The sequence below is a fragment of the Mastigoproctus giganteus genome, chromosome 2 (assembly GCF_048544385.1).
Source record: "Mastigoproctus giganteus isolate SK-2022 chromosome 2, ASM4854438v1, whole genome shotgun sequence".
Lineage (NCBI taxonomy): Eukaryota > Metazoa > Arthropoda > Arachnida > Uropygi > Thelyphonidae > Mastigoproctus > Mastigoproctus giganteus.
In genome coordinates this window covers 146,215,163-146,242,988 of record NC_143576.1, presented here as the reverse complement: position 1 = coordinate 146,242,988, position 27,826 = coordinate 146,215,163, and the positions used below count along the sequence as shown (strand labels likewise).

At 36.8% G+C, this 27,826-nt stretch overlaps 1 protein-coding gene across 1 annotated transcript in view; it reads right to left on the bottom strand.

Annotated features, from left to right (window-relative positions):
- The window catches only part of LOC150089643 (solute carrier family 75 member 1-like), a 170,217-nt gene that overhangs the window by 82,355 nt on the left and 60,036 nt on the right, over positions 1 to 27,826 (bottom strand). Inside the window, exons 5-7 of the mRNA XM_090368709.1 lie at positions 24,111 to 24,302; positions 18,680 to 18,776; positions 1,376 to 1,487 (exon numbers count right to left, since the gene is read on the bottom strand). Of these exons, the coding sequence (XP_090224835.1) occupies positions 1,376 to 1,487; positions 18,680 to 18,776; positions 24,111 to 24,302 (401 nt within the window). The remainder of the gene's footprint in view (positions 1 to 1,375; positions 1,488 to 18,679; positions 18,777 to 24,110; positions 24,303 to 27,826) is intronic.

Genomic DNA, 27,826 nt, shown 5'->3' with positions numbered 1-27,826 from the left:
TCTTGGGTACCATTCTGTTATTTTCTTAGTGAATCTGTCATTATGTCTTTGAGCTATGTGTCCTGCCAAAGTCCATTTCAGTTCTTTAGCTTTGATAAGAATATCCTTTATTTGAGTTTGCTGCCTGATCCATGTGTTTCTCTTCTTATTCAACAGCCTGATTCCCAATATAATTCATTCCATTCTTCCTGTGTAGTTTTCAGTTTCTCTTCCATTCTTTTGGTGAATGCCCAAGTTTCACTTCAATAAGTCATGGTGGGGAGTACACATTGCTTCATTATTTTACGTTTCAGAAAAATTGGGATATTGCTCCTCAGTATGTGACTATATTTCCTGAATGCTATACATCCAAAATTTCTTCTTCTCTTGACTTCCAGCCATTTATCATTATTACAGCTTGGACAAGTCAATGATTATTATTATAATTATGACTTGTCCAAGATAAGTATATGAATCCACTTATTAATTTCTGCTCCTTCAATGATTATATCCCTTCCAGTGGTATACTTGTTCATCATTACTTTTGTTTTAACCATATTCATCTTTAGTCCGAAATCCTTACTAACTCTGCATAATGATTAAGATTTTCCTCTAATTCTTTGGGATTATGGCTTTTGATCACAATGTTGTCTGCAAATTGTAAATGGTTTAGGTATTCTCCATTCATATTGATCCCCTTCCTGCAACCAGTTAAATCTGAAGCGTCTTCAGGGGCAGCAGTAAACAACTTTGAAGATATTGTTTCTCCTTGTCGAACTCCTTTCTCAATTTTAAATTTGCCACTGTCTTTGTCTAGTCTAATAAAGCAGGTAGCATTCTCATATATTTTCTTCAAAATCATAATGTATGAGATGTCTGTGCCTTGTCTTTCCAGTGCCCAAAACATTGCCTTATGTTGTATGGAGTAAAATGCCTTTTCATAATAATCCACAAATGCCGGGCATGCATTTTATATTCATTTGCTTTCTCCATTAGCTGTGATATTATGTGATGGTGATCCATAGTTGAGAATCCTGTCCTAAAGCCAGCTTGCTTTTTCAGTGATATTACATACTAGAAGGTAAATGGCATCTTCATCACTAATTTTGAGCAGAGACTGCCACCTCAATGTGACTTTGAGTCATTACTGATAAATTTGTAAGGTTCATACTTTGAAAAATATAACACAAGTTATTTGAAAACAACACAAACTTCACTGAAATCTGGAAGTTAAGTGTTCTGTAAAACAAAAAAATCTGAAATCTTTCAGAGAAACTGAAAGAGTTAACAAATAGGTACAAAGATTAATATGATATTTGAAAAAAGGTGATGAAATTCCTTCAAATCCAGTTTTCTTAAAGAAATATTAATTTGAAATATTATAAAGTTCACTAACCTTGTATACATAAATCGAATATGAGTAAGAAATGTCAGTGAATATTCTAATCCAGAGTAGAGGAAGAGGTAAAGAAAATAAATTAATCCAATACGCTGAATAACAGTCATATCTGAAAAGAAATAAATAAGTAATTAAATATGTAAGTTAAATAAATAAATAAATAAATACATAATAAAATAAATAAGACTATATTCCAATCAATAAATTGGCATCTTTACTTAGAAAAATGGCTTCTTATATCAAATAATTTATACCTTAATCATCTAGTAATTCTGCACAGGTCAGCATTATTTATTTGGAGTAAAAGTATTAATTATTATATACAACTGTATATAATAATTAATACTGCACATTAGCACACAAAAAGGTGCTTTAATATTATATACATAACAGTGAACATGGTTAATCAAATCAGAAACTCTATACATGGAAATAGATGTAAAAGATCTTTCTTAGTATTACAAGTTGTGCTGCAGAAAAGTTGAATTTTAGTGAAGTCAACTTAGATAACAATGCACCTGTGTTTTTTGACTGTAAACTGCTTAACACAAAAGTCAGTTCTGTAGAATAAAAAGGGTTTCCCAGCAGAAACCCTTACTACCTTTGCTTGACTAATTCAGAGCCGGGTGAATACCATACCCCTGCCCTAATGAAGTTCCACCATTCATCAATAGAGATTAATACCTAAACTTTCCATACAGAAGATAAAATAGTCACCAACTAAGTCAAAGAACCTTTTTCTTAGTAGTACAGCAGGTTCACCAGATAATATGATCATTTATGGATCATATTACCTGGTTCACAAATACCAACTAGATATCTCAAATTGGACTTGCTATTACCAATATACACCTATAGAAGAAATGGTCTATTTCGGTCAGTAACAGCACTGAATTGAGGCTCTTCTTAGCTTCAATTCAGTGCTGTAACACATAAAATGTTAAAATTATTTGTATTATTACAAAACTATTGCAAATTTCTAATAATGTTTAAAACTGCATAGATGTCACTGGTTGATGCATGACTGGATACAATTTGTCACTCATTTGGAGAAATCTGGGTTTGAATTCCTTTGGAGACCAGAGGAATTCTTAAAAGTCTCTTCAAATGGGACTGTCATTAGCTGATTTCATGTGAATTCATGTGAATAACTGGCAGGGAATGGAAAATTTTTTCCATTCCCTGCCAGTTATTCTGTATTTGTAAGCATGAAAATTGGCATGCAAACATACTGATGAAGTATACTACAATTATGTGGCTTAAGATGATGCACTATAAAATCAACAACAAAATGACTCAAGTAGCAGGTTTGTCTCTTTGGAATGTTTATGGCTTTCACTTCACCAAATTCTTGTAACAGATCTTGTTCTCGATAAGACTGAGATCTGCTATAATCAGCACGTGCTTATTCACTGTTAACCATTTCTGAAATCTATCATTCAAGAATACATAAATGGATCACTGAGTTATTCCTTCTGAAGGCACAATTTCTCAAAGCTGGCATAATTGCTGAGACCTCATGCATATAATATAAAAAAAAATCTGCTTTCAATATGGAAAAAATTCTGCTAGCCATCTAGGTGTCATTTAGAATATTAAGACAGAACTCAGTATTATTGATCTAAAGCTGCTTCAATGTGGCATTCACTCCTCTTTCCAAAATTACAGTATACCATGTATGGACAATCACATGAGTAGCCCAAAGAGTTTACTTTTTTTTTTTTTTTTTGATTTCTGCAATTGAGCCTTTTTCAACATTTTTCTTTCAATTTCATTTTTTAATTCTACTTGAACAATGCCAATATTTTATCTTTTCTTAATGGATTGCTGTACTTATTGTATATACTTTTTTAAGTTTTAATAAAGAATTAAACATTTTAAAACTTTGCATATTTCATACCTTTTATTTTCAGAATAACAAAAAAAAAAATTAATTCTGCTGAAAAATGCAACATTTTAGACAAAATAGTAACATGTCTCTTATTCTGTCCCATTTTCCAGTTTAAAAGACCATTAAATCTGTGAAATTTCAAACACACATATGCACAACTATTTCTGCTTATTATGTATATACAAATATTAAAAAATTAAAAAACACTGCACATGTTCGATACTATTAGTTACTTCAATTTTTAATGTTTATTTCAAATCTGGTGCACTTCACTGTGCCTGCCATTTGAAACTACATACCTTTCTTCCTGCAATGTAGTGATCATCTTGAGAGAACGGCAGGTTCTGTGTTCCCATATTTACTATATGAAAACAATAATCTTTCAAAAACTACAGTAAGACTGTTTATTGAGTAAATGGTTAAATGTTTATGACCTAGTGGTAGAAGAGAAACAAGTAGGCTGAAACTATAAACAAAGACGACATTGGCATTAGTGCAGTGCCAACACCACTCGTCAAACAAAAGTAAAATAGTTGCAAAGCTGGTGGTGGGTCACCTGAGTGGTTCTTGCACACAATTTCTGAAGGAAAAACCATAATAAAATTACTTCGAAAACTACTGCAATAAAGGTTCCACTATATTTAGGAAGCCAGAAAAAATTTTAGATTTTTAATCAATTAATTGTTAATGTGGTTATGTTATTTTTGAGAGTCATCTGTCAGATAACCCACTACTAAAACCATGTCAAGTGATTAGATGAATTAAATGTTTAGATAGCAAAAAATGTAAAATTTATGTTTAGTGAGACAGTGGAGCCATTAACAATAATTAGAGGAATTTGCATTCCCATTTCTTTATGAATTTGCAAAAATTATAGGTATCATCCAATTTACATTAAAAATCACAAAGCATCTAAGCATTTTAGATACATAAATAATGGGCTCTTCTACATAAATAATGGGCACTTGCTTTCATTTCTGTTCACGTTACAGCCCAGAAACACAGTGAGTTGCCCCACCCCCTTTTTAGTGAAGAATATAAGCATTATAATATGTCATTGGGCATTAGTAATAGCAAATGATACAAGTGGGCAACCTTATATAACATCAACCAAAAAAGCCTTACCACCTCCACTGTTGAACAGCCCTCCACTGTCCATCCCCTCTTATATTAGAGGGGATGGACAGTGGAGGGCTGTTCAATAAATAATAATTACTAAGGAGCTTTGCTCGCCCACGCTTTTCTACGTAAAATGTAGAGGTATCAGAGTAAGTCAAACCTTTTCTACGTAAAAGACACACACCTGCTGAAACGCACTGGTCGATATCTAATCAGGAAATGACCTATGTAATTATTTACCTCTGCATTCTCAAGATCAAATAAATATCACAGTAAAACTCCAGAATGGTGTACACTCTCCAACATGGCGGCAACATATAGTACATAAATTAACAACTTCATCCCATACATGCCTCCAGGGCCTAGGCCCATATGCACTTAACAGCGACAAGCAAAACAGTGGGAAAGTAGCGATTGACAAGTTGACTCCCATATTTCGGCAAATGTACAGGAACAAAGCAATGATTGGCAGGTGCAACTGCTTTCCTTGCCCACTGTACTCCTAGGAAGGTGATCGTCAATATGGCCGCTATTCAGTGGACATACTAATTACTGCTCCGTTCATTTCAATATAAATTAGTGATTTTAACTTGTGCTACAGCTTGGATTTTCTGCATAACAAAGGTTTTTAAGGATGAAGAACAACATGGCAAGATTTGTCTCTTGGTTTATGGATCTATTCATGTGTTTCAATGCTTTAATTACTCAACGCCAACGATAACGTGTCTGCTCACTACTTCACCTGAGGGGTGAAGAAATATGGCCACCGAACCAGCGTGGACATGTGTCACAACGCTTCGTAAAAGTTCTGTTTAAATATGTGGTTGAACGTTAGTTTAATTTTTAAATTGTGGTCTCCTTCAAAGATGCTATTTAAAGGATCCCCCCTGGTAAAAAATTTTGAACATTCTATTGTGAATTTAGCAGATTACTAGTGTTAGTATCTATATCTTTTGTTTTCCAGACTGCACTGGTCACCATGTGGCTGGAGCAAGGCTATAGAAAGGTGCCGATATAACACAGTGGCCATGCTAGTATGCTGCAACTGACTGGGAAGGGTGCTCCCACCAGTGTAAACCTGAGATGGAAGACTGTTCGAACAAACTGTGCCTTCAATTGGGTAAAATTAACTTAAAAACATGTATTTAATGATTCCCCCCCACCATAGACTCTACATGGTTTTTGGTTTCAACTTGTAAAGTATTTAACTTATGCAGATATAAGTGTTGCTAACGCTTCCAGCATCCTGAAATGCCCCCAGAGAAATCTGCTCTGTTCTTCTGGGAACATTTCTTAATTTGGCTGTTCCCTCCCAATATCTGTGTCAGTGGGGGATAAACAATCTTCTGCGAGCTGTAACTCAGCTACTATTATAGCTACGGACTTGTGGCAACTTCCATTCATCATCATCATCTTGGCAGCCCTTCCTAACTGCTGACCCAGTACCCACTAATCCAAAGTTTCTCTAATTATCCGGAAAACCTGAGAACTATGGAAGAAAAAAATGGAAAAAAAACACCTGCAGATGCCCAAATGGGACCAGGAATCGACCCAGCCAGCGTGGACTTGCAGGAAAACCCTGACAAGGTGAGGGCCACCCCAGCACCAAAACACAAGAACAAGAGGGAGATGCATAGTCAGGCACAACAAAAAGAACAGCAAGACCCTGCAATCCCACAGATAGACTTGACAGGCGATAGTAAAAAAACAGGACAAACATGTCCTGGACCCTAGCATCCCTGAGGGCCCTGTTCTCCAACAAATACTTGTGCTCCGAATGGCACTCGAAACACTCTTTAAAGAACAAACAAATAGAATAATAACAGTGCTTCGAGCCGACATAGTCACCATATGGAGCAAACTAGAGATCATACTTCTTGACACTCAATCAAAGTATGAAATTGCAAATGCCAAACTGAAAGCCTATCAGGAAGGAAGGGCGAAAGAAATGCCACAGCATGCCCTGTCCCACTACAATGTGCTGAGGACCAAAACACAAGAACCGCATGTGTTAACCGCAGAAAACATACTAAAACGAAAGACTCTCCTACCAGCACCACATTTGGTCATCCTCTGACCAACCTCCACAGAGGAACATCCCATGAGCGAAGAGGTAAAAAACACTGTCATTACAAACCTCGCAAATGATCTAAAGATGACTAAAACCAAGTCGGTCCACAAAATGCATAATATAGGTGTGATAATTGAGACACAGACAGCAGAGGATGCTAAAAAAGATAATTACAAATCCAAAGATCCAAACCCTTGGCCTGGAAACAGCGCCACCCAAAAGAAGAGGACCGAGCATCGTAATCTACGACACGGATAATGACCTGACCCCAGAAATGTTGCAGGGTGTCTCAAAAATATTAGTACAATAGTTTAGGGGAGGTAGGTAACATCTAAAGGAATGTGAATCGTATAGGAACCCATAACCGGAAACATCACGGGGTAAGTAGTAGCAGAGGCACAAGAAGCAGAAATGACACAAGACAGTAATTAGTGGCAAACATTTATTTGACATAATATTAACAATGGAGTACAAGATGGATGCATTTCATGATGTTACAACAGATGCTCGAAGGTTCCACCATGAGATGCGATGCATGCGCGATACTGACGCAGCACGGATTGGCGGACACGGTCGAATACACCTGGAGTTTCTTTGACAGCAGCAGCAGTGCAGACAAGTCTCGCCACGAGATCCATTTCCGTCTCCACAGGCGATTCATACACGATAGATTTGAGGGCCCCCACAAAAAGAAATCAAGGCTCGATAAATCAGGTGAGCATGGGGGCCAGACAACGGGTCCACCATGGCCAATCCAGCGACGCCCAAAATGCCTGTTCAAATGGTCACAAACACGCCTTCCATAATGAGCAGGCGCCCCGTCATGAATAAGTCTTCCAGAGTAAAATAAGCCTCATCCGTGAACAAAACATAAGCTGGAAAATTCAAGTTTTGAACACTTTCTTGGAGAAACCACTGCGCAAAAGGAACACGCGCAAGGGGAGCAGTAACTGAACCCTTTGGAGATGAAAGGGGTGTAAGGAATCATCGTGCCAGACACACTGTACACTTCAACAAGATGCTCCTAAGGCAGAGGCATGTGTGCTGGTAGTAGGATTATTCTGGTATTCTGGACGGCATTCAACACACTTAATTTCATGGCGGGAGTTCGCGTCGAACATGGTCTGCCCGCACTACTCCTGTTACCTCTAAATGACCCATAATCCCACAAATTTTGATGCACACTCGCAAACAAGCGGTGGTCCGGTACATGTCTGTCTGGGAAACATTCTCCATAAATTCGTTGAGCGGCTCGTCCATTTCCCTCTGCTAATCCATACACTAGGTGCAGGTCTGCCAGCTCACAGTTCGTATATCGATGAATGCTCTTCGTGCAGCGACTACTGCTTGAGTAAGTAAACCAGAAATTTTCCCTCTTGCGAACTGATGAACAGCGGCATCTACCGACTTACGGTGACGTTTCCGGTTAAGGGTTCCTAGGCGATTCATATTCCTTTAGATGCTACCTACCTCCCCTAAACATTTGTACCAATATTTTTGAGATACCCTGTATACAAGAAACCTCCAGCGAGATCATCCGGACATGGAACCCACAAGCCCAATAACACCAAAACATCAAATGAGATCCAGATAGGGAACAGTCACAAATTGGGTTGTGGAACTATTGCCAGCTGCGTGGAAAACCATCAGCCAGCATAACAGAATATTTATAAACTGGGGCAGCCACCGCTACAGGGAGCATGTAGTTATACCCAAATGATTTAGACGTGGCCACTTTGGGCACAATACACATACTTGTGCCCAAAACCAGCCTACATATGGCCATTGCGCTGAAGAGGCCACGAATTTAAATCATGCCCAAAAAAGGACGAGCCACCTACATGTGCAAACTGAAAGTTTACTTGGTATCAATAAGGGTATCCAATCCGCGTGTTTTACAAGTTTTTGCAGCTCCGGCGAACACCAGTTTTTAGCTATATTCAGCCACTTTATTGACTTAATTGTTATATTAAATTATTTTCTATAAGTAGCTTATAGACCTTGTCAAGATCCTTTGTTTATTTTGAATTTAGATAGCGAGATTTTGAAAGTTAATTAATACTTAGTGTCCGTAACATGCTGCCATTGTTATACAATACAATGTTATATCCCATACTAGATAAGAGTTAGCTTAGTATAGTATATAATATCATCAATTAATCAGTAAAATTTATTAATCTTGTTAAACTTCATTGTCAATTAAATTGTACTTTTTTAACTAAATACATATAACAACTTAGATTTTACAAATGTAACATTATTGATTAATACATAACTTGATACAGTAGTTATATAACGAAACTCGGGGATAATACTCGATACTGAAAAAAAAAAAATTTGAAAAAAAAAAAAATATATATATATATAGATATCTGGTATTATAACTGCATTGGGATATTAGTTTAGGGTTGGATGATTGTTTTCTACATCAGCATGTTCGGGAGGCAACTAGACGGAGTAATACTCTTGATCTGATTACCAGTAGTGATTCTTCATGATACTCTGTATACAAGCCTGTATATAAGAAACTGCAGATAAAGGAACCACTAGGTGGCAGTGATCACAGTGTGCTGAAGTGGGATTTACTCAAAGAGGTAACTACCATCAGGGGTAAAGGAAAGGATTTTTGCTTTCGTAAAGGCGACTACGGAGGTCTGAGACAGTATTTAAATTTTATATGGTGGGACCAACTGATGATGTTAAAAACAGCAAATACAAAATGGGAAGCATTCAAAGACTTAATCTTGGAAGCTACTAGGTTTTACATACCAACTAAGAAATATTGTTCAAGGTTTAGGCCTAAATTGATGTCATATGAACTAATGAGACATGTGGCAGAGAAGAAAACTGCATGGGATACGTTTGTTTGTTTGTTATTTGGTTTTTAGTAGCATTAGCAACTAAGGCCATATTGCTCCGGGATATGCGGTGGTCATTCCCTGACCTTTCCGTATCCTCCGTATTAGTGGTGACGGGCTCGAACCCCGGTCTAATCAAGAAGCGTGTGCTATGCACTGCTGCTCCTTCCCACCTGGCTACGGAGGCGCCACATGGGATACATATAAATTAAGGATGACATGTAAGCCTATGATAGTTATAAGCTGGTTTCTAACCAAGTCACAAAGGAGATTAGGCAGGCAAAGGCAGGTTATGAGAAATCCTTGGCAAAGGATGCAAAGAAAAACAGCAAAGAGTTATTCACCTATGTAAACTCTAGAAGGAAAGAGATGAATCAGATTAGTCCACTGGATATTGATGGTTCAACTGTTGATGATCCTGCTCACGTGGCTAATAAACTAAACGAGTATTTTGCATCTACATTCATACATGAGGAGTTATTCAGAGAGGGGAATGCCAGAGGTGAATTAAACTCTGCCAGTGAGCTAGATAATTTTGTAATAACTGAGAGGAAAGTGGAGAAGAAATTTTTGAAGATAAACATAAAAAAGGCACATGGGGTGGATGGGATCTGTCCAGTTATATTAAAGGAGGCAGCAAAGGAAGTAAGCAAACCCTTAGCCAAAATTATGAGAGCTTCCTTGGACTCAGGGGAGGTACCCATGGACTGGAGATGTGAAAATGTGATTAAAATTCACAAAGGGGGATCAAAAGGCGACACAAGTAATTATAGACCTGTTAGTTTAACTTCTGTTCCAGGGAAATTAATGGAGGCACTGGTTAAAGAAGCACACTGCAGGATCATCTAGATAAGACTTCAGTTACAGCTCATACACAGCATGGTTTTGTTAAGGGGAAGTCTTGTCTGACCAATTTGATTGAATACTATGATGTGGTCACAAAGGAACTGGATGCAGGGAATAACTTTGATATCATATATTTGGATCTTAGAAAGGCTTTTGATACTGTTGCACATGGAAGACTGCAGCACAAATTTGAGATGTGTGGCATTGGAGGCAAACTGCTGCTATGGATAAAGGGATGGTTGAGTGGGAGAAGACAGAGTGGTAATCAATGGACACTGCACTTCATGGACTAATGTTATTAGTGGAGTCCCTCAGGGCTCGGTGTTGGGTCCATTGTTGTTTTCTGTATTTATAAATGATATTGATGATGGTATATCAGGCTTAATGTCCAAGTTTGCAAACGATACGAAGGTTGGCAGGGTTGTTAATGACACTAATGACAGTACGCTGCTGGAACAGGATCTAGAAAAGTTGAGCAGATGGGATGAGAGATGGCAACTGAAGTTTAACATTGACAAATGTAAAGTACTAAATATGGGAAGTAGTAACCTCAGAGTAGTGTATCAACTCTGTAGTACTACACTGACAGTGATAGAGAATGAAAAGGACATGGGCTAATTGTGCCGCATATATGAAGTTTTCTGAGCAGTGCAGACAGTCTGCAAGGGTAGCTCATGGTGTCTTGTTCAATGATATACAGGAATTTTTTTAGCAGTGATAAGGAGGTTATTATCCCCTTGTATAAGGCAATGGTCAGGCCACACCTTGAGTACACTATACAGATCTGGAAGCCTCATTTTAAGAAGGATGTAGAGCTGTTAGAACGAGTGCAGAGAAGGGCAACAAGATTAGTGAATGGAACGATGGGTTGCTCTTACGAAGAAAGGCTTAAGTTTTGCAGATTAAAGTGTCTGGAGACTAGGCACCTATGGTGTGATCTGATTGAGGTGTATAAAGCCTTGAATGGGTTGAGCATGCTCAATGCTGATGGGATTCCTCCTCTTGCTCAGAATAATCACCTGAGAGTGCATAAATTCAAATTGACAAAAGACAGTTGTAGGATATATGTGTGGAAGTTTGCCTTTAGTCAGTGGGTAGTTGATTGCTAGAACAAACTTCCATCTTTTGTTGTGGAAGTTGATAGCTTAAATAGATTTAAAGCAGAAATAGATAAAAATTTGGAGCCAGTGGATGGATGAAATGAGAAGTTTTTTTTTTTTTTTTTGGCTGATGCTATATAAGCTTGCTTTCTTGCATCATGTGCCTTTACTAATGCTAAATGTTATATATATTATGCTACCAAGTTATGTTATGTATTACATTATACAGTTAAATTCATAACATCACAAACTTAGTTTATAGCAATAAAATAACAGAAGAATTCTTTCTTACACCACCAGTTATTATTAATTAATTTTGAAGGCCAAATAAGAAATTTTTTATCCATTTTACAAATAAACAGAAATAACAACTGCACTACTAATTTTAAACAAGAATACAACAAACCTCAATAATATTTAATAAGCAAAAAACCATTTACACAGTGGGCATTAGAATAATGGAGCCTAGAGTGTGAGTACTCGTGCGCCAGTTAACATCAAATAGCAATGCTTCATATATTTAAAAAATAAAATTTCAAAATTGTCAATTTCTTAAATGATCCCAAGTGAGACATGTTAACAGGTAATCTATATTACAGTATAACACATAAATAGGAAATAAGGAACAACTCAGCCTTATGGTTCACGCCTAAATGGATTTCAGATGAATTAATCAGGGTCATTGCAGAAAATAAAAATGCATGGGATGCATATAAATTATCACGTGACACAGAAGCCTAAAGCAAATATAAGCTAGTCTGTATTCAAGTTACAAAGGAGGTTAGGCAGGCAAAGGCATATTACGAGAAATCTTTGGCAAAGGATACAAAGAAACACAGCAAAGAGTTCTTTACTTATGTAAACTCTAGAAGGAAAGGGTTGAATCATATTGGTCCACTTAACATAGGCAATTTTAACTATTGATGATCCTGCTCAAGTAGCTCAAAAACTGAATGAGTATTTTGCATCAACATTCACATATGAGGAGTTATTCAAGGCGGGGAATGCCAAAAGATTCTCAAACTCTAACAGGGAACTAAGTATTTTGTAATAACTGAGAGCACAGTGGAGGAAAATTTGTTCAAGTTAAACATAAAAAAGGCACCTGGGTGGGTGGAATCTATCCAGTTATATTAAAGGAGATAGCGAGGGAAGTTAGCAAACCCTTAGCCATAATTATGAGAGCATCCTTAGATTCAGGGGAAGTCCCCTTGGACTGGAGATGTGCAAATATATCCCCAATTCACAAAGGGGTGGGGTGCAAAGGGTGACACAAATAATTATAGACCTGTTAGTTTAACTTCTGTTCCGGGGAAAATAATGGAGTCACTGGTTAAAGAGGTGATACACGATCTCCTACACAAGAATGCAGTAACAGTTCAGACACAGCATGGGTTTGTTAAGGGGACTCTTGTCTGGCCAATTTGATTGGATACTATGATGAAGTCACAAAGGAACTGGATGTAAAAAAAAATTTTGATATCATATACTTGGATTTCAGGAAAGCTTTTGATACTGTTGCACATTAGCATTAGTAGAGGCATTTGATGCAAGAAAGCAAGCTTATGCAGCATCAGCCAAAAAAAAATATATATATAAATAAATAAATAAAAAAATAATAAATAAATAAATAAAAAATAACCATTTCCACTTCACCCCTCTGTTCGTTCGAAAAACCTGTCCAGCTGAGCCTTAAACTTATTTAGGCTATCAACTTCCACGACAAGGGATGGAAGTTTATTCCACCAACCAACCAGCCGCTGGCTAAAGGCAAATTTCCTCATGTCTATCCTACATCTGTCTTTTCTCAATTTGAATTTATGCCCTCTCAGGTGATTATTCTGAGCAAGAGGAAGAATCCCATCAGCATTCAGCATGCTCAAACCATTCAAGGCTTTATACACCTCTATCAGATCACCTCGCCGGTGCCTAGTCTCCAAACACTGTAATTTGCAAAACTTAAGCCTTTCTTCGTAAGAGCACCCCTTTGTTCCATTCACTAATCTTGTTGCCCTTCTCTGTACTCGTTCCAGCATCCCTACATCCTTCTTGAAATGAGGCCTCCAGACCTGTATACAGTACTCTAGGTGTGGCCTGACCATTGCCTTATACAAGGGAATAATCACCTCCTTATCCCTGCTAGAAAAATTCCTATATATCATCGACAATACACCATGAGCTACTCTTGCAGCCTGTCTACACTGCTCAGAAAACTTCATATCTGCCTGCACAACCACCCCCAGGTCCCTTTCATTCTCTACCACTGTCAGAGTAGTACCACAGAGTTGATACGTTGCTCTGGGGTTGCTGTTTCGCACATGTAGTACTTTACATTTGTCAATGTTATTTGCCACCTTCATTTGCCACCTCTCAGCCCATCTGCTCAACCTTTCCAGATCCTGTTGCAGTAGCATGATATCGATGATGTCAGTAGAGTCCTTGACAACCCTGCCAACCTTCGTATCATCGGCAAACTTGGACATTAAGCTTGATATACCATCATCGATATCATTTATAAATACAGAAAACAATAATGGACCCAATACTGAAACCTGAGGGACTCCACTAATAACATTAGTCCACGATGAGCAGTGTCCACTGATTACCACTCTCTGTCTTCTCCCCCTCAACCATCCCTTTATCCACAGCAGCAATTTGCCTCCAATGCCACACTGCTCCAATTTGTGCAGCAGTCTTCCATGTGCAACAGTATCAAAAGCCTTTCTAAGATCCAAGTATATAATATCAAAGTTATTCAATGCATCCAGTTCTTTTGTGACTGCATCATAGTATCCAATCAAATTGATCAGGCAAGACTTCCCCTTAACAAAACCATGCTGTGTCTGAGCTATGACTGAAGTCTTGTCTAGATGATCCTGCAGTGCTTCTTTAACCAGTGCCTCCATCAATTTTCCAGGAACAGAAGTTAAACTAACAAGTCTATAATTATTTGTGTCGCCCTTTGATCCTCCTTTGTGAATTGGGGTTATATTTGCACATCTCCAGTCCATGGGTACTTCCCCTGAGTCCAAGGAAGCTCTCATAATTATGGCTAAGGGTTTGCTTACTTCCTTTGCTGCTTCCTTTAATATAACTGGATAGATCCCATCCACCCCAGGTGCCTTTCTTGTATTTATCTTCAACAATTTCTCCTCCACTTTACTCTCAGTTATTACAAGATTCTCTAGCTTACTGCCAGAGTTGAATACACCTCTGGCATTCCCCTCGCTGAATAACTCCTCATGTGTGAATGTCGATGCAAAATATTCATTCAATTTGTTAGCTACCTGAGCAGGATCATCAACAGTTGACCCATCGATATCAAGTGGACCAATCTGATTCATCCCCTTCCTTCTAGAGTTTACATAAGTAAAGAACTCTTTGCTGTTTTTCTTTGCATCCCTTGCCAAAGATTTCTCGTAATCTGCCTTCGCCTGCCTAACCTCCTTTGTAACTTGGTTACAGATCAACTTGTATCTATCATAGGCTTCTTTGTCACATGTTAATTTGTATGTATCCCATGCATTTTTCTTCTCTGCCATATGTCTCAATTAGTTCATCTGACATCCACTTAGGCCTAAACCTTGAACAATATTTCTTAGTTGGTATGTAAAGCCTAGTAGCTTCCAAGATAAGTTCTTTGAATGCTTCCCATTTTGAATTTGCTGTTGGTAACATCATCAGTTGGTCCCGCTGTATAGAATTTAAATACTGTCTCAGTCCATCGTAGTCGCCTTTACGAAAGCAATAACCCTTCCCTTTACCCCTAATGGTAGTTACCTCTTTGAGTAAATCCCACTTCAGCACACTGTGATCACTGCCACCTAGTGGTTCATTTACCTGCAGATTCTTAATGCATGAAGTATCACTACTGGTAATCAAATCAAGAGTACTACTCTCTCTAGTTGCCTCCCGAACATGCTGATGTAGAAAACAATCATCCAATAAATCCACAAAAGCCTTGCTAGTGTGTGAGTGATCAGCCCCCAAATTCCAGTCAATATCTGGGAAATTAAAATCCCCCATTATAAGACACTCTGATTTACTGGCCCACTCTATTTCCCCATACAGTTTCTTATTATACTCATCAGAGTCATTAGGCCTATAGCACACTCCTACTCTCAATTTTGATCTCTCAATGCTTATGTCACACCAAACTGACTCGACACTGCACTGTCCAGCAATGTCGACTGGCTTCACTTCCTTCGATTTTATGTGTTTTTAACTAATAGCATAACCCCTCCTCCCTTCCTACCCTGTCTATCCTTTCTGTAGACATTGTACTCCCCAAATTCCAGTTCTGCATTCCTTATATCTGTGTGACACCACGTCTCTGAAATCCCAACAATATCTGCCTTTGATGTTTTGAGCAATACCTCATATTCATCAAATTTATTTACTAAACTCCTAGCATTGGTGTACCCGCAAGTATACATGCGCCTGTTCTTTTTCTTAGCTACCCTAACATAACCTATGTGTTTATTTGTACCCCAATGATTCCCAGCAGTCTCTGAACTATCCTGCATCTTATTTTCCAGGCTGCGGCTCATTCCAATAGAAGCAGTGCAAGAATCACTTTCACCTCTGCCAGTGGCTACTGTTAATCTATTAGTCCTTGTATCCCCCCAATCTAGCAGTTTTCCGACCCACCTAACACTGCCTCGATAGCATCAGCAAACATTCTTGCACCCTTTCTATTAAGTGTATCCCATCCCTGTAGAAGCAGTCTCTCCTGTTAACAAGTACAGACCAGGCTGAAAAAAATTCTACCCCTTGAGACCTGCACAATCCTTCCAGGGCTGAATTGATCAACAGGGCTCTCATCCTATACTCCCTCCTATCGTGTCTGGGCAGAATTGCAGACACTTTCAAATTCAACCCTAATTCACGGCTTTTTTTCAACAGTGACCTGTACTTGTTAAGTAATTCCGCCGGTCTTCTACTCTTAATATCATTAGTGCCAACGTGTACAACTATATCATCTTTTGTGCCCTTAAAAGGTGATATCCGCTCTACAACGTCATCAACCTTTGCCCCTGGCAGACATACCCTGGTCCTGTTCCACCTATCCTTTTTACAAAGCATGTTTCCTGTTTCCCTGACAATAGAGTCACCAACAACTACTAGTTCCTTTGGGACCAGTGCATTCTGCCTTGGGGGCTGCCGCTGTGTTGCAATGACCAAGTGCAAGCTCTGGCATTGGTGTGGGCAGCTGAGAGCTTGATGGGCCCCTCACTTTTAATGCTTCGAGGGCATCCACCCTGTCCTTCAAGCTCTCATATAGGCCCATAACAATGCTGAGTTGTCGCCTGATTTCCTTAAACTCCTTGCATCGCGCACACACAAAGACATCCCCCATGGCAGTATCATGTCCCGTACCTGACTGCTCCACAAACATCAAGCAATTAGTGCATTTTAATAGGCTGTGATTCAGAGAGCAACTGCCCCCCTCAGTTGTCCCCTGAGCCACAGCACTCCCATTAGCTTGAGCCTTTTGCTTTGCTGCTCTGGTCAGAGTCATGATTTCGATTTAATTTCAATAAAATTTCAATTTCAGTACAAAATTAAAACCCTAAACTTATATCTCAACACAGTTATAACTCTATATTTATGTTTCAGTATCGAGTGTTATCTACGAAATCCCTTTATATAACTTCCGTATCAAGTTAAGTATTAATTATTTATTTTTTACTAAATATTTATGTTACGTAACCAAAGTCGTTATATGTATAGTTAAAAGTACAATTTAATTGACAATGAAGTTCAACAAGATTAATTCTCTGATTAATTGACAATATTATGTACTATACTATACAATATTATATTATGCTTATGCTATCTATTTCGAGATATTTTGTATCGCGTAGCAATGGCGGCTATTTATGAACGGTAAACACGTGGATTTGATACCCTTTCTGATACTAAGTAATACCTACAAAATCTCTATCTAAGTTACTTTAATCTAAGTATCGTAAATAAGAATATAAATCTACTCTAGAAAATAAGTTAATATGCCAATTTAAGCTATTAAAACAGAAAATAAATCAGGAAAAACTTCTCTGTTCCAGGAGCGGTAAAAATGCATATCCGCACAGGCTACCCTCGTTCTCAAACTCCACATGGAAGATTGCCGCACAAATTAGAGCAGTGTGGCATTGGAGGCAAGTTGCTGCAATGAATAAAAGGATGGTTGAGTGGGAGAAGGCAGAGAGTGGTAATAAATGGACATTGTTTTACGTGGATTAATGTTATTAGTGGAGTCCCTCAGGGTTCGGTGCTGGGCCCATTGTTATTTTGTGTATTTATCAATGATGGCTAAATGTCCAAGTTTGCAGATAATACAAAGGTTGGCAGGGTTGTTAGTAACATAAAGACAATATGCTATTGCAACAGGATATAGAAAAGTTAGGCAGATGGGCTGAGAAATGGCAACTAAAGTTTAACATTGACAAATGCAAAGTACTGCATATGGGCAGCAGTAACCCAAGAGAAACGTACCGTGTTGTACTACACTCAGGGAGGTGGAGAATGAAAAAGACCTGGGGGTAAATGTGCAGTCAGATATGAAGTTCTCTGAGCAGTGCTGCCAGAGCAGGTCATGGAGTTTTGTCAATGATATATAGGAATTTTGCTGCAGAGGCAAGTTGATTATCCCTTTGTATAAGGCAATGGTCAGGCCACACCTTGGGTATTGCATACAGGTCTGGAGGCCTCATTTTAATAAGGATGTAGAGTTGCTAGAACGAGTACTGAGAAGGGCAACAAGATTGGTGACATGAATAAATTGGTGTGCTTACGAAGAAAGGCTTAAGTTCTGCAAGTTGCAGCATCTGGAGACTAGGGACCTATGAGGTGATCTGATTGAGGTGTATACGGCCTTGAATGGTTTGAGCAGGCTCAATGCTGATGGGATACTTCCGCTTGCTCAGACTAAGAACCTGAGGGGGCATAGATTCAAATTGAGGTAAGAGAATTGTAGAATAGATGTGCGGAAGTTTGCCTTTAGCCAGCGGGTAGTTGATTGCTGGAACAGACTTCCATCTGAATTTGTTGATAGTTTAAATAAATTTAAGGCTGAACTAGACAAACATTTGGAATGAATGGATGGTGAAATGGGAAGGTTTTTCTTTTTTTTTTTTTTTTTTTTTTTTTTGGGCTGATGTTGTATAAGCTTGCTTTTATGAATCATATGCCTCAACTAATGCTAATGCTAATTCTCCACATCCATGATTACCGATGTCACTAAAGCCCAAGCAATCGTACACTACATTTAAAATTTATTTTTTCTAACCAAATGATTTTCATTTGGTATCTCAATACGTTTCAGGCTACTGCATTTTGCAAATCAGTCAGGAAAAATTTGTCTATATTTGCAGATTTCTCAATTAAAACTAGGAAATACTAATATACACAAACCTTTTTTTTCAATATTATTAAGAGCACCAAATGAAAATAGAGAAGAAGGTGTGATGTACTTAAGGGCTTCTGATAAGCCACTTCCAACAGATTTAGCCTATAAATATGAAAAAGTAGAACATAAATGTTTTATTAAATCAAGAACGTTAGAGTATAAGATTATAAAAAAACTCCTGTCCAAAACAGCTAAGATTTATAATTCCTGATTAAAATAAGCAAGCAATGAGCAAAAACAAATGATAACTGTATTTCCATTAAATTAAATGGCACAGTATAAATTCCCTTATCCAGTAATTTTGTTTCTAGTGAAAACTTCACATGCTGTTAAACAAATTATAAAAGGTTGATATACTCTACAGAAAATGCAGCAAAAATGTGAGCTATTATGCAAATACTGTTATTTCCATATGGCCTCAACAGACAATAACAACAGCAAATGTAACTTACTGAACCATAGTGTTCACTTCCTGAAACCTATGTATTTCCCGATATTAATCAGAATTATTCTAAGCTATTAGTGAATGGTTCTGTAATATACATATACAGTCGAACTTCCCTATAACGAATTCGATAAATCCAGCGAAAAAATTCGTTATAGAAAAATTTTGTTATACAGAGAATATCTCTTTTATTAGAAATTGTTATTTAATTAGAAAATGAAAATGAATCTACATTTATTTTATTTTAAAAACACTTATTTAAATTACATTTACACAATTTTCGGCGGTAAGTAACAAATTAAAAAAATCTGTAATTTTCGTTTGCACAGTACAATTAAAAAAATGTCTGATTCTCAAAGAAACGCTCACATTTGTTCAGAGCATTAAAAACATTATCAGGAACATTTTCACAAAACTGTAGACCCATACGAACCATTTTAAAAGCGTTAAATATTTCTTCGAAACGATTAACGCTTTTCGAGTTGGCTTTTCTACGAGTTGTTCTGACATGTCTTCAATGTCATCGTTAATTTCTTCGTGATCATAGTCGCATCTAACACTGTTCAGCAGTATTTCATCATTTGGATGTTCTGTTGTAGTCAGATCTTGATCTACATAAACATAACTATCCAGTGTTATTTCATTTTCGATGTTTCCGGATGATTCTAATAATGTTCAAAAGTTTTTCAGTTGTGAAGGGGGCAGTTCATCTTGTTCATCCAGTTGTTGTTCGACTTCTGTATTCAATGTAAATCCTGCTTTCGAAAAACAATTTTGAATAGTGTATTCAGTGACATCGTTTGTCCAAACTTTTGTCAGTTCAGAGATGCAATCTCTAAGGTTAATTGTAACCTCCAAGTTTCTATTTTCTGATAACGCATTGACAATCTTCATTATTATTCTCTTTCGATAATGAAATTTAAAATTTTTAATAATGCCTTGGTCCATTGGATGGAGTTTTGATGTCACGTTTGGTGGTAAAAACAACAACTTCACACTTTTAATTTTGGCGGAAATACTGGCAGGATGTGCCAGACAGTTGTCAGTTACCAACACGATTTTCCTTTTTTCTTTTGTCATACGCTTGTCTAGTTTTAATATCCAGTCTTCAAAGATATCACTTGTCATCCATGCTTTTTTATTAAATCAACTTCCAAAGATTTTGTGCCTCTAAAACATCTTGGGTTTTTTGATTTTCTGATGACTAAGTCTTAATTTTTCACTTCCTGTCATATTTGCTCCAACTAGCACAGTGATTTTTTCTTTGCTTTGTTTTCCGCCAAAACATTTATCATCCTTAAAAGCAAGTGTTCTATTCAGTAAACATTTAAAGAATAAACCCATTTCGTCAGCATTAAAAACATCCTTAGGTTCATATTCTTCCAAAATCTTCTTTGCTTACATTAACATTTTCTCCACAAATAACCTTTTATGGAGAAAAGGTTATTTGTGGAGAAACTGTTAATGTTAGTGTTAAGGTGACACTTCTTAAATTTATCTAGCCACCCAGTGTTCACATTAAATTCTGTATGTCCATGGGCTGTGCAAATTTCAGAGCTTGTTACTTAATTATTGGACCCAATATTGGTATATTCTTTTAATGTATCATTTGCACCCATTTTAGAACAGCTTTATCAACATCTTCGTATATATACACAACTTAATTCGCTTCTTGTCTGCTCCTCCTTCAATTGCATTTAAAATTGATTCTCAATTTTTTTAAAATCATAGATAAGCTGCTTGCAAGTATGCCATATTTCTCTGCAATATCTTTTTCTTAAAACCCTTGTCAATATCATGAATAATCTTTACTTTATCATTAATACTTAAACACTTTCTCTTTGACACTGTTTCCACAACTGTAAAAATTACTGGACTGCAGCTCTTGTCGATACACACACCGCAAGTGAATTGTTAGTACTACCTACTCAATGACGTTCGCTTGCCATACCACAATTCACTGACCATATAGCGAATTGTCAGTACTGCCTGCTCAATAACGTTTGCTGGCCAATTCAACAGTATCACGTGACCTTTCCTATCAATCACTTTGAAGAAATATACGACTTTATAAATTTCCTTTATTCTGCTTTCATTCATATATACACGAAAGAAAATTTACAGTTAATGTATGCTGTATGTTACTTTTCAGAAAAAAAAAAAAAAAATACAAGAGCATAATAGCCTATGTGATTAATGACAAATTGTTCAAAAAGAACGAAATAAAAAAAAATAAAAAAAATTCATGAAAACAATCTACTGGGAGTCCAGTTAGATGAGAACGGACATATCATATAATGATTGGTAGGAAGGTCACATTACGGTTGAGGTGAGAAGCGAATGTCACTCAGTAGGCGTTACTAAAAACCAACCATGTTAGCATTCTATGTATTGTTGCTGCAGCACGCTAAAGGTTTATCGCAGCGAATTTCGTTTTCCCCCGAGCCAACATCAATTTACAAATCTACCCTATTTATTGTAAAGTTTATGACCACTTTTAAAGAAAACCCATTTGGTTTTATAACTGTAACAAAAATGAAACAAAGACCATCCTACCGGCATCAATGGTCACAAGTGTTCACTAAAAGGATGATTGATTCCAGATGCTAATACACAATTTCGGAGGGAAGGAGGCTGTATATTTGACTGGCTGTTTAGCAGTGAATGTTTGAAAATCTTCAAAAATGCTTTTACTAATTTTTTTTTAAAAATTCGTTATAGAGAGACTAACACTTCGCTATATGGGGTTAATTTTACATGTAATTTCGTTTCAAGGTGCAATGTTTTGCGAAAAAATTCGTAATATAGAGAAATTCGTTAAATAGAAGTTCGTAATAGAAAAGTTACACACACACAGTGGAACTTTTATATGTACACACACACACACACCTTATTGAAATATTTGCAGCAGAACTGTTGCATACAGTTAGATTACAGCAACTTGCTAAAGTACAGAAACAAAATAATTTTTTTTTTTTTGCTTGTTTTTTTCAACTAAAATGAATCATAATATCCAATAAATGAACATTATGCTTCAACTGATCTCAGTTTGCAGAATCATGAAGGAAAAAAAAAAAAAAACAGGACTAAAAGATATTACAATATTTTTAGATAAGGAACTGCACTGACTGGACAGAATTGATCCATGGTTCCAGCAATATGGTGCCACTGGTACCACATCAATGGTCTGAGAATGTATCAGCACTGCTTGATTTCCATATATAATAATATCACATGATTATATGATCATCTAATTTAAATGTGTATATGCTTAAATCAAATAATCTTACATTTTTATGTGGCTTATACCCAAAACCAAAAGGTATATAAAAGATATCCTAACAATCCTGGAAGATCTCAAAAAACAGTTTTAAGATACTAGGACTGATGCAAATCTACAATAACATTTAAATGCAGAACTTTTAGACTGCAAAAATGATTAAATTTGTAAGAGAAGTCATTTGAAAAATATTACTTCTAAAAGGTATATAAATTAAGTAGTATTATTAATTTAAATATGGTTTCTTATTTATTCCACCCTTACCAGTCCTCTATAGTAGCACACTGAAAAAAGTTGCATCCTATATCTTATCATAGATATTATGAATCTATAATACAAGGTCACACACTACATTATCTTCATTCATCAATCTACAAAAGCACCTCAAAACACAACATATAAATTTTAGATGCTGCAGGGTCTTGGGACATAAAATGCTACTCGTTTGGGTGCATATATATATATATATATATATATATATATATATATATATATATATATATATCTAGCATTAACCATATAATTAAAGCCTTGAATAATTTATTTTCTGTCAACTGCACAGTCCAACAATAGAGAACTGATTAGCAGTGCTGTATTGTATATTAGATTATGGAGTACACTGTACTCCATAATCTAATATACAACAGTCAAAATTATTGGATATAAAACTGAAAAACACTATTTTCTTCCTTGATTGTTTAGCTCCTTTCAGAATAATGACTCATCTGATACCACTGAAATGGATGGAGAACTGATATGCACTTTTTTTTATCATTTTCCTTGATTTTCTGTATAATTAATATTGTAGACTACTATCATCAAAAAAAAATAAAAATTTTCATGCAACATCTTTGTATCTGATCATGGTGCACACCTGCATTCCTCTATCAAGGACGATATGATGGATGGAATAACAGCAATAAACTCTATTTATGATTAACAACTAGGCACAGCTAAGACAAAACATTCCTAGCGATGCTTTTATGACTTCTAGTGCTCAAGAAAAGTCAGCTGATAATAATAAAATAATCCAAAAGTTGAGTATATTAGGTGAAATGAAAGACAGCAGAAGACATCAAGAGCCTTTGCACATGAAGGAATATAAGAAAATATGTGAAATTAATTTCTGTGATAAGTTCAAAAAGAACAATGAACAGTTTTACATGTTCATATTTTTTTAAAGTGAATCTGATGGCATTCTTTATTTTGTGACCACTGGTGTACATCAAAATCAAAAGGTTACTTATTATACTTATGCAAGAGTTCTGTGTGTAATGATCAAATTTCGGCACCCCAACCAAGTTTGAAGTTAAATTAGGTGACTTATAAAGTTTTAATGGTAGAACTAACACCAAAGAAACATCCCAGACGTTAATATGATCTAATTCTCTTGCCAGTTGTTTCATCAAATAGCTAAGCTTTGTGTGTGTGTGCCCATATGTGTGTGTGGGAAAAGAGTGAGCAAGATGGAGTTAAATTCGTTAGAAACTGCAATCTGGACAAGTAGTGATATTCATACTCAGCTAAGTGGATAATTAATATATTAAAATTTACACATCATAGAACTTGAATTAAAATAAGTGAAATGTCAATAATGTCAAAAATGCATTTTATTACAAAAAAAAAAAAACTAATATAATTCCCAAAAACTAAGCAGATATCCTACAGTATACATTAAATAAATTTTTGATAAAGGAAAAAAGCATAATACCCTTCTTTCTTTTGGAAGAGATTCTTTAAAGCATAAGTAAAGAAATAATATATCCACACTAGCAAGGAACAATGCAAATAATGCAGGTGCAACAAAAAATTCATCACCATTTCGTTTACTCTGAACAGCAAAGAAAGCTCCAATCATTGGTCCAATAATAAAGCCAATGGAAAAGGCTACTCCAATCAGAGCCTAAAAGAAAATATTCAAGGCTCAAATTTAATAAGCAAACAATTCATACTACATTAACAACAAAAATATTAAATAAACAATTAAATTTTATGAGGGAGTGATAAACAAGGCACCTAAAAACAAGATGTTAGGAAACAATTTTAAAAATAACTACTGATAATTTGAACATATAGATCTCATAGCGCTGCTGACCAGTTTGAAATTAAGGAAAAATACAGAAGTATCATAAGCATTATAAGAATTTTTTTTATTACTATTATTTTTTAACATAACACTGTCCTTACAAATATTTCAACTTGAATGAGCTGTTAATTAGGAAGAAAAAAGCCATTGGCTTTTAACTGTGTGTGTTCATCAATTAAATTTCTTGGGCTGTAAAGCCTGAAACCATTTAAAAGTGACATAACAGTTAGTAGATATGCATCAGTTCAAAGTTTATATAAGGAGCACCAGTGCTTTTTTTGTAAAAAAAATAGGTGCCGGTACTCATTCTTTGCTATCAAGAAAAATTCCATGCCGGCACGGGTGACACGGCTGGCACGCAGTGGGTGTCAGCCATGCCAACTGCTTCCGTCTATTAAGGATCACGTGACACTGGGAGGAGTCAGCACCCGTCAATCACGGCCGTATCGCTAGCAGTTGGTACGCTATATCCGATACTGAATCTCGACCATTAATTTTATTAACACACATTTTATTAAGCATAAATTTATTATACAAGTATATTAAAAATAAGTCAAAGGTGAGTCTTATTTAATAAATAAAAAATAATAAGTAAAATGTAAAAATACGATAAGTACCAAGTAAAAAAAATAAGTAAAAATAATTTCATAATGAAGTTTTGGTCGAGATTCAGAAACGGGTACCCCTTCCAGACTGCTAGAGATACGGCCGTGATTGAAGGGTGCTGACTCCGCCCATTGTCACGTGATCTCCTTAATAGATGGAAGCAGCTGGCATGGCTGACACCCACTGCGTGCCAGGCGTGTCACCCATGCTGGAACGCTGTAAAAAAGGTGCCGGTACACCGTACCGTTGCGTACCGTCACAAAAAAAGCCCTGAGGAGCACTATTATACAGCATCTCATATTATGAAATCCTTCATGAATTACCTGTCTCTTATCCTTCAAATAAGTAATGCTTCTTTAACAGAGAAGTCTATCGTTACTTATTCTCAGTTAAGTATTACCACCCAAAAGCCATTTTGGGGTTAGATGAATACTCATCAGTGAGCAGCTAGGTACTCAAGTTCTAAGTGCTGATAACCAACTTGTGACCCTTTACATAATATGAAGGATGCCAAGAGGTGTATACTCAGACTTGTAAATTTCTAGGGTTGTAAAAGCTAACCCAAAATGGAACCCTACTCCATTTAGGTACTTAGCTGAGAATAAATAATGACAGATTTCCCTATTAGAAAAACATTACTTATCAGAAGTACTGTATAAGAGAATGGCAACTAATTAAAAAGTATTTAACAATATAGGATGTTAGTAGTAGTGGCATGTGATGCAAGACAGCAAGTGTATGAGCTTATCAGCCAAAATCAGCCAAAAAAAAAAAAAAATTACAAAACAATCCCCTCTAAATGTTTGTCCAGTTCCTCCTTAAATTTATTTAACCTATTAACTTCCATGACAGACGGAAGTTTGTTCCAGCAATTAACCACCCACTGGCTAAAGGCAAATTTCCGCACATCTATTCTACATCTGTCCTTCCTCAATTTAAATTTATGCCCCCTTAGGTTCGTAATCTGAACAAGTGGAAGGATCCCATCAGAATTCAGCGGGCTCAACCCATTCAAGGTCTTATACACCTCAATCAGATCACCGCACAGGTGCCTAGTCTCCAGCCAATGCAATTTGCAGAATTTAAGAGGATCCCTTCATTCCCCTCACCAATCTTGTTACCCTTCTCTGTACACGCTCAAGCAAATCTACATCCTTCCTAAAATGAGGCCTCCAGACCTGTACGCAGTACTCAAGGCATGGCCTGACCATTGCCTTATACAGAGGGACAATCACCTCCTTTTTCCTACTAGCAAAATTCCTGTATAACATTGACAACACCCCAAGTCCTGCCCTGGCAGCATTGCTCAGAAAACTTCATATCTAACTGCACAATTACTCCCAGGTCTTTTTCATTTTCTATCACCTTAAGTGTAGTACCACACAGTTGGTATATTTCTCTGGGGTTACTTCTACCCATATGCAGTACTTTGCATTTGTCAATGTTAAACTTCAGTTGGCACTTTTCAGCCCATCTGCCCAAATTTTCTAGATCCTGTTGCAGTAACACACTGCAATTATCATTAACAACCCTGCCAACCTTTGTATCATCTGCAAACTTCGACACTAAGCCTGATATACCTTCATCAATATCACCGATAAATATACAAAACAACAGTGGACCCAACACCGAACCCTGTGGGACTCCACTAATAACATTAGTCCATGAAGAGCAGCACCCATTGATTATCACCCTCTGTCTTCTCCCACTCAACCATCCTTTTATCCATTGTAGGAACTTACCCTTAATACCATTCTGCTCCAATTTGTATAGTAGTCTTCCATGCGCAACAGTGTCAAAAGTTTTCCTGAAATCCAACTATATGATATCAAAATTATTTTTTGCATCCAGTTCCTTTGTAACCGCATCATACTGTCCAATCAAATTTGTCAGACAAGACCTTCCCTTAACAAACCCATGTCTGAATTATTGCTGCAGTCTTGCTTAGATGATCCTGCACTGCATCTTTAACCAGTGACTCCATTATTTTACCCGGAACAAAAGTTAAACTAACTGGTCGGTAATTACTCGTGTCACCCTTCGATCCCCCTTTGTGAACTGGGGATACATTTGCCCATCTCCAGTCGGTGGGGACCTCCCCTGTGTCCAAGGATGCTCTCATAAGTATGGCAAAGGGTTTGCTTACTTCCTTTGCCACCTCCTTTAATATAACTGGATAGATCCTATCCACCCCAGGTGCCTTTCTTATGTTTAACTTCAACAATTTCTCCTCCCCTTTCTCAGTTATTACAAAATCATTAAGCACCCTGCTACAATCTGATAACCTTCTGACATTTTCAAACCTTAATAACTCTTCATGTGTGAATGTAGATGCAAAATACTCATTCAGTTTGTTTGCTATCTGAGCAGGATCATCAACAGTCGAACCATCAATATCAAGTGGACCAATCAGATTCATCCCCTTCCTTTTAGAGTTTATATAAGGAAAGAAACCCTTGCTGTTTGTCTTAGCATCCTTTGCCAAAGATTTCTCGTAATCTCCCTTCGCCTGCCTAACCTCCTTTGTGACTTGATTACAGACTAACTTATATATATCACAGGCTTCTGTGTTGCCTGAAAATTTATATGCATTCCATACATTTTTCTTCTCTGCCACGAGTCTCATTAGTTCATTTGACAACCATTTAGGCCTAAATCTTGAACAATATTTCTTAATAGGTATGAAACATTTAGTAGCTTCCGCGATTAATTCCTTGAATGCTTCCCACTTAGAA